General features: G+C 33.4%; 1 protein-coding gene across 1 annotated transcript; it reads left to right on the forward strand.

Moving 5' to 3' along the window:
• Positions 1-343: 343 nt before the first annotated feature.
• Positions 344-4442, forward strand: LOC131076701 (NAC domain-containing protein 60). Its single transcript, XM_058014005.2, has 4 exons — positions 344-793; positions 1252-1529; positions 2666-2878; positions 3764-4442. Exons 1-4 carry the CDS (start codon positions 511-513, stop codon positions 4193-4195), a joined length of 1206 nt encoding a protein of 401 aa, XP_057869988.2. The 5' UTR covers positions 344-510; the 3' UTR covers positions 4196-4442.
• Positions 4443-8710: the final 4268 nt, after the last annotated feature.

The following is an 8710-nucleotide window of genomic DNA, read 5'->3' on the forward strand; positions in this document are numbered from 1 at the left end:
TAAAAAATACTTATATCTTAAAATTTATCTTCTTAACTACTTTTTAAAAATTAATTAAAAAATATTTTAATCAAAACTAATAATCAACCATTAAAAAAAAAAAATTAATACTCTTTAATATCATAAGCTAGGTACTTACTCTTAAACACTATATAATCAAAAATAACTCTATTGAACTAAAAACCACCTCGTTTTACTAAAATAAAAAGAGTCCACATCCTTCCCAAGATAATGTTAAAAGGCAATTAGAAAACACCTAAACAAATACTTAACCCAGTCTCACGTGTATGATGAAGAATTACCCTATTTTTATAGTTTTATTTACTTACATGACGACTGATGATTGGAAAATAGCTTCTGTTCGTCACGTCAAATCGTCGTATCAAACGAAATTGCAGGAAAAGCTTGGGTCAATTTACTGTAATGCCATTCTCTCGTTTACACCAGAGTAGAGTTGGCGTATGCACCAAGCTAAATTTTCAATGGGGGATTTATTGGAAATCTAAATAAATGGACATACCCTTACATGAAAAGCGGCACGCCAGAAGTATATATAGAGGGGGAGATTCGTGGCCATTTCCATTATTCTCACGGTTGAGCTTAGGTTGCCCTAAATTTTGTTCTTTTGATTCTGAGCAAATGGATTCAGCTCTGCTACCGGGCTTTACATTCAATCCCACTGAAGAAGATCTTGTGTTCTATTACTTGAAGAGGAAAAACAGTGGCGTCGAGGAAAAACTGGATTTAATTCCAGAAGTTTCTATTTACAAATGGGAGCCTTGGGATTTGCCAGGTTCCACTTTGTTTTACATTTAGGGTTTAGGGTTTATGTTGTTTCTCGCTTTTAGCTTGTTCATTCCCTCATGCTTTTGTTGTATGTATTTTTGAGTCCCATGGGCTCATTTTTTTTTTTATTCTCAGAGAAAAACAAGCTTAGATTTCCAGTAAGCATATGATAATCATGCTTTTCTTGAATTATATATCGAAAAGAGGAATAAATCTTTGGCATAAATAGTGATGATTCACTAGTTTAGAGTGGCGAATGAATTTTCATGAAGTAGTACACAATGACGTGTGCTTGAAATGTCTCATGCAATTTTGCAGATAAACTGTTCATCTAATGTCAAATTTTCTGAAAATTTTAATTTATGTTTTAACGTTACATAAATTTCCACGATGTTTGTCCATGTAAAAGTTGGAAACTTGTGTTCAATTAGTCATTGTTAAATCGAATATTATTCAATTTTGCAGAGAGATCTTTTCTGCCAAAGTGCAACAAACAGTGGTATTTTTTTAGTCCTTGGAATCGGAAGTATCCCAGTGGTTCACTTTCTAATAGGGCTACTGAAGCTGGGTATTGGAGAACAACAAGAAGGTACCGGACAGTTCACTCTCGCTCAACGTCAACAGGAGTAAGGAAGACTCTAAGCTTCTATAAGGGCAGACCTCCATGTGGAGAAAAAACTGAATGGATGATGCATGAATACAGTATGGATGAAAAGGAATTCAAGACAGGAGCTGGTTTGCAGGTATTATTTTGATTAATTATTTTGATTAACATTTTCTATATCTGCATATATAAACATTGATTTAATAATTAGATACCTAGAAGTGCATGCTCACATACCTCTCTATGTTGTGTCAAACACTGTCTTGCTTATATAGAAATGCATTATTTAAAAAACAAACAAATGAATTGTTGAGGCATAAATACCATGTGTTCAGGTATCCTTTTTTATTAATAGGGCTCAATTGAATGTTATTGTAATGGATTTTCCCATCATTGAAAAAAAATGTTTACAAAGATATGATCTAAACAGTTCTTTTGTTAGTCAATGGTAAGGGCATTCATAGTGTTCTTTGCTCATGATCAGTAGCAAAGTGATTCACGAGCAGCTTTCTTTTTAACTCCCATTTGTTTGCATCCATTTTTGGAAAATCTTAATGGGTATGCATGTTGAGTTGATGATGTTGGTGATGTAAGTAGGTAAATATCAGTGTTTTGCTATAGGTTAAACTGTATCCTTTCTAAAGATGCTAATATTAATCATATATGTCTTTAAACATTAAAAATATGCATATAGAGGTTCCAAGAAGCCATTTACAGTAATAAAAGTGCCAGTGTGACGTTAAATGAATTTCAAAACTGCATACACAAGGATATAGTATGAATGCATTTTGCACCTAAAAATGTGGCTACTTAATATGATTTAAACTTGCATTGGCTGTTACTTCTTACATAGTTGGCCAGTCTTGTACCCTTAAACTTGCATTGGCTGTTATTTCTCTTGCTTGAATAATCAAGAGTGGAACTTCGGTCTTTAATAGGGTGTCAATGAATAAGAAATTTTATAAATCACTTCTAAGAAAAGGCTATGTTGTTTATTTTCACATAAGCCAAAGCAACCTTGAATTTCTGAGATGATTTCAGTGTTTGATACCATTTCCCTCTAACTGAGTTAAGATCATGAGACCATAGACAGACAAATTTTTGAATTAATGATGAGACCATAAAACTGAGTTAAGATCTATGATTTCTTTTTTAATATTGAGAATGTTAATATTTTTTAATTACTTTGACATGTTAATATTCTTAATATTTATTATCATTATTATTAGCAATTTGTAAAGCAACTGTTAGTCCTGATTTACGTCTGTTCTGCAGAATGCTTTTGTATTATGCCATGTTCTCAAAAAGAATGAACTTCCAGAAAAATGTGGTGGCTTGCAAAGTGCAGAAATTGAGAAGTGTGATTCATCTCCTAAAAATAAAAATCCTTCCTGCAATGAAGACAGGTCAAGTTTACCACATATGACAGAAGATCCTGCTGAACATAATATGTGGTTAGGATCTGGCAAGGACAAAATTAATCAACAGGTTTGTAGTTGGTTCAAAGCTTCTAAATTACCTGTTTGAAATTTGATTCTTCAGTTTTCTTTTCAGTAATTTCTAGTAACTTACCAACTTCGTTCAAAGTTCTGCTAAATTAAAATCCATCATTAACATTTTGCAATACTTACATGTTGAGCTACTTCACATATGCATCAGACTCAATTCATCAAATGAATTGGGTTTTGAGGAGCTTCATCAAACTTACAATATCAAACTTTCTGCTTGTATATGATACTCTTTTGGTGTTTGGTCATGCATATTTTCTTATGATGTCATGAATAAGTTGTGTTGCATAGTCATACATTTTGTGGATGTATTGAATGCTCTAAAGTTGCAAGTGTTATTATTGTTTGTATTAAGTGTCATGAGCCAAAATGGGTTATGAGGAATATCATTTATAATTTTGTATAAATGACACGGTAGAGTCCTTTGAAGTGAAGGGGCCACAATGTTTTATGTAAAAGGCACAGTCCATACATTAGAGTTTGAGAAGCAGAAGCTGTGGTTTTATTGCCCTCCTTCAAGAGTAGTAAGATTTCTTCCTTTCAAATAATGATGTCCATATTATATCAATATGTTGTTTAATTTGATATATTACTGATTTCCTGATTTTATCAATTCTGATTTGTCTATGGTTTGCCATAGAGTACTGTGTCTTCCATGTTTTAATACTCTCTTCATCCTTCTTTTGTTCTACCTTTGAAACACCATTCAATTAACAACTAATATAGAGTTTCATTGTATTTTCTTTTCAAGCAATTATTGAACATGCACATTTCTTACCTCTAGTTTCCTGTTTCGGATATATCAGTTTGTCTATAAATTCTGAGATGTTAAAACTTGAGACATTGTCTTTAATGGTATTTTCAGGTTGATTCGATGCCAAATGGTTTAGGATCAAATTGTGAGTGTGGATGGCTTCCATCAAACATCAATGATTTTCCTCAAGTTCCAGCTGATATAAGCTTTACGAGGCCTGAAGCTACTGATGGACATTTGACTGGTGAAGAATTTCTGCGTGCATGTCAGGATTCCCAGAATTCTAGTGTGGATCATTCTTTCTGTCAGGATAGCTTTGCTGACATCTCGAATGGTGATTATATAGAACTTAAAGACTTGGAGAGTTGTGATTCTTCTCCTTCGTTTGATAGTATATTTAACAATGGTGGTCCTGGAATCCAATTACGACCTCGCAGTCCAGCATTACATAGTTATCACCAAGATGTGTCATCTGAAGGTACATCTAAAAGAAGTGTTTGCACTAAGCTGTGCATAACATTGAAGATTCAGCCGGACAAATGAAAAATATGTAACCACCACAAACATCCATTATGCATCAAGTTGTTAAATAATGATGCTATGCGTGCAACTAGAAATAAAATTAGTAATGTCAAATGCAGTTGAAATTTTTAGAGAGTGATTCTGAATTAGTTTTTAGTGTTTTTTTGGGTAATTTTCATAGGTAGTAATTTCTATGTTTTGAAGAGTTTTAATCGCTTAAAGATGCATAAAAATGCAAGTTTATTATTATGTCTGTTGTATGGGCTATGATCTCTATAAAGAGTTTTACTTGTTGTCAAGTATGAAGATTTTATATAGAGAAATGATGTAACCGTTGATTTGAATTAATAAAAGATGTTAATTTATATGTAAAATTAAATTATGTTTGTTAGTTGCAAATTCTCTGTTTTCTATAATAGAGTATAGCAGTTTAAAAAAAATTTATAATTTTTGAAAATCAGAAATTCAAAAACTGTTGTGAAATCGTTGTCATGAGCTAAGAAGAAAAACTTAAAAATGTGATGACAATGTGCATATTTTTTTAATGGATGTTTAAACAATATTAGCCCAAAGTTTATGATTCCTTATTATAGAAAGAGTTCAATAATCATCTAGCTAATATATAATTATGTGCAGTACCTATCAGAGCCATGTTATTATTGGTGCACTTTGAGTTTATGATTATTCTGGTGATGTATCAATATGTCTCTTTGTGTACTTGTACTTCTCTTAGATTTTGGTCTGCATTTTATGAAGGAAAAAAAAAGATAATGTATGGCACTGCCGCTTACTGATTAATCAGAGGGATGATGTGTAATTGATATAACTTTCTTTGACAATGTTGGAAGCCTAGTTGTCTTAATATGAGTCATCATATTGTGGCCTTTGAAATTTTTGATATGATTGGATTATTCAATTCAAGAACAGTGCAATTCTCCTTTCCAGCAGTATATTTAGTGGTGTTTTGGATTAAGGCAAAAACAGGTTTTGAAGGGGTCCCTAAACCCTTTACAAAGTATGTTTAGTAGTGTTATTAGAAAGCAACTTTTCAATATTAATTTCTTTTATCTTTATTAAAGTTTAGATGTAATTTTTAAAATTAAAAATTATCTAAAAAATGTTTACTTCAATCTAATTAATTAATAATTTGTTAATGATATAAAACATAATAAAAAATTGATTTTAGATTATATTTGTTTTGTAACATTAAAAACTTATTGTAACTTTTGATATTGAGGAAAATGTAATATAAGTTTACTACAACTAAAGTATTCCATAATTATTATGTTATAATATAATTTTATATTATATATTAATTAGTATTATATTATATAATATTACAATATTATTATATTTTTATCATTGAATTGTTGGAAGGCCAACCATTTATATTAAACTAAAAAATTAAGACATAGAAAAGATAAGTTTATAAAGTCAGGCAAGCCAAATGAAATTATAGAGAATGTCTCCCAAAAAATAAAATTCCACATGTCTCCCAGCTATTTGTCTACTATCATATGGCCGAATACAAAAGATCCTTAAACCAACTACAAAGCATGAGCAAAGACTAAACATAACAGAATTACTAACAATACATCAAACTTCTTGATCTCCAATAGCCTCATGCATGTCTTCACTTTCTAAGTCCTCCATTGAGTGTGGGGCATCCACTTTCATTTTCTCTTCAATCCCTTCAAGATGAATGTAGGTTTTGATCTAGTCTAGATCCTCATTTTCCTCTATTTTCATCCAACTTTGCAAGAGTTATAAACCTGTGGTTGCTAAAGGCTTGTTGTCTTGATACTCGTCTTCATCATCCATCAGAATAATGGGATGGGAAGCTTTGGCACCTCTGTCACTATGCTATAGTAATCTTTGGGAATAGGTATTTGAACATTCTCCAAGTTCATGAGCATGTCATCTATACCTCCCAAAACTTACTTTTTGAAAACCTTTTCATATAACAACTTTGCCTTTTCCTTAGATAGCCCACAATCTAGCACAATAGCCAATAACATAGAGGAGATATTAGTATTGACACAATTTTATGGCCTGTATTCATGAATTCATCACCCAAAATAGACATAACCACATACAAGATAATCAGGTGGTTATATCTCATGATAGATCTCAGGCTCTTCTCCACAATTTCATGTAAAAAAGCTATTTATCATTTGGAAGTTGATAGGTGGATCAGAGTCTCCATCTTTATTCTTACACTCAACTTGCCTAGAATCCTATCGCTATTTGGAAAAAAATGTCCCACAAATCTTATTATCAAATAAATATGGAATCTTCCTTATAAAATAGGAAATTTAAAAATGCTTCAAGTCCATTCTTTGTGACTGCCTTCTCTCAGGAAATGATGACATTCACTAGTACATTTGGGCCTAATTTCTGATGGCTAATTGTCAGATTTGCAACGACGCAACATCAGACTTCCGACCAACTTTACCATCGAAAACTCATCGTCGGGCTTCCTGACAATGCCATTTGCGTTGGTTGTTCGACAATGTTATGAACTCCTCCAACGACGACTATATTTTCTCCCCTGACCACAAATTTCGGCGGATTACCGATGGATTCTATGTTTTCTCCTCGACGACTGTCCGACATGGAAGTGACGTCAGATATACAACATCCTTTGTAGATGTTTCATTAGTTGTCATCGGAATTTCGATGGCGAGAGATGATGTGGGTCAAACGGCTTTGTCGTCGGTGCATGAAAGCATTGAACGAGTTCTACTTTTAAAAATTGCATAAAACATTTATTATTTATTTGATTTAGTGTTATTTACAAAAAATGATTAGTAATTATGTTTCTTTTCTCCAAGAATTTTCTAGGATCTTTCTGTCAGATTATATGTAACATTGAATGACTAAATATTTTCTTTACGAATGCTTATTTTATTTAATTATTATCTAAGCGTGAATTAAAATTTATATCTGTTCATCGGAAACCTCCGACGAACACAGGCATTTTAAAAAAAAAAAATCAACTTTTCACACAATGCTCCTTGTCTGTCGGAAACCTCCGTCGGAATTTGACCCGAAATGTATTAGTGGTTCCACTAAGTTTTGAATTAGGACACTATTTATTTTACATTTAGGGTTTATGTTAGTTGGGTTCATTTCTATTTGAAGTCTTTGTTTCTAAACTTATTGCTTTTAGCTTGTACCCTTGTCATGATGATACATGGAATAATTTTCCCAATTGCTTAGCTATCCTGACCCACATATCATCATTATAGAAATTGGGAAAATTATTCCATGTATTCAAATTCTTTTGGACTAGATAAGGAAATTTTGGTTTTACTTAGCCGTGCTCATTTGCTAACTTCTCAATCCATATATCTAGGATCTTTCCATGATAACCCAATTCTTCCATCTTGACATGGATGTAAGACCTAACATCTTCTACCTGAACAACCCCAATCAGTATATTTGAAAATGCTCCAGTAGGATCAGTCTCTATTGCTTTGTCTAGTGTCTTCGTGAATACCGTTTAGGGCTTGGAAGCAACGTCAATGACTATGGAAGCATTGATGATCACTGATTTTGCAAACTGCTAACCATAATCGAATTTAGCCAGGGAAACCCTAAGTTCATTGGCTACCTAAATCGCCTTCACAACACTTAAATGCTTCTTTAATTTGAGGTAAATAATGATTAAGCATGGTGTTGTCCTTATATTCCTTCAACAAGAGCTCCCCATTAAATGTGCATGAGCTATCTTCCATAGTCTTGACTTTCACAACAATCTACCGGATCCTATCACTAATACATTTAGCCTAAAATTTCGATGGAGGTTTCTGACGAAGAAGGTATATTGTGATCAAACTTGATTTTTTTTTTTAAATGCCCCATTTCGTCAGAATTCCAACGATAATGCAATATTTCATTTCGACGGAGAAGGAATTGGCAATGACATTTGGGTTTTTTTAGAAAAAGTACCCGCATTCGTCGAAATTCCGATGACCGCGTGCATTACTTTAAAAAAAAAGAAAAGACCAAGTCATTTCATAAATCCTGCCTCTTTACAAAATCCCGCCTCTCATTCGTCCCACCTCTGTAGTGAACCTGTGGGTTTAATCGTGGCGGGGAATATCATTGCTGTGACAAAAATGGCCACAGCGGGGAATGGGGGCACGAAGTACCACGGGCACAAAGTGCCAAGGGCTAGCACATAACCAGTGAGGACGACCGCAAGGGAGCCCAAAATGGGCTGTGTAAATGGCGATGCCCGAGCCTCTATCAACAGCAATAAGAGCTACAAACGGAGGAAGAAGTTCACCCACAAAAAAAGCTACAAACAGAGGAAGAAGTTCACCCGCAATAAGAGCTTCCTCTATGTTGTATATATGACGTCACTGCCATGTTAGGTTGGAAGTGGCGATGGAGTATGATTCGGTGGAAGTGGAGGCAGATAGTAGCCGACATTGATCAATCAGTCACTGGTAATGGGAGACATTATTTTAAATGGTATGAAAAATTTCCAACTATGGCTAGATAGATCCTACTTTGGTTTTCAGGAAG

This window comes from Cryptomeria japonica, chromosome 10, assembly GCF_030272615.1.
Source record: "Cryptomeria japonica chromosome 10, Sugi_1.0, whole genome shotgun sequence".
In the NCBI taxonomy this organism is placed as follows: domain Eukaryota; kingdom Viridiplantae; phylum Streptophyta; class Pinopsida; order Cupressales; family Cupressaceae; genus Cryptomeria; species Cryptomeria japonica.

Excerpts from the sequence above, each read along its gene's own strand:
- LOC131076701 (XM_058014005.2), top strand. The coding sequence starts at position 511 with ATGGACATACCCTTACATGAAAAGCGGCACGCCAGAAGTATATATAGA. Across the intron at positions 1,530-2,665 it reads AGACAGGAGCTGGTTTGCAG|AATGCTTTTGTATTATGCCA; the intron begins GTATTATTTTGA and ends TCTGTTCTGCAG. Across the intron at positions 2,879-3,763 it reads AGGACAAAATTAATCAACAG|GTTGATTCGATGCCAAATGG; the intron begins GTTTGTAGTTGG and ends TGGTATTTTCAG.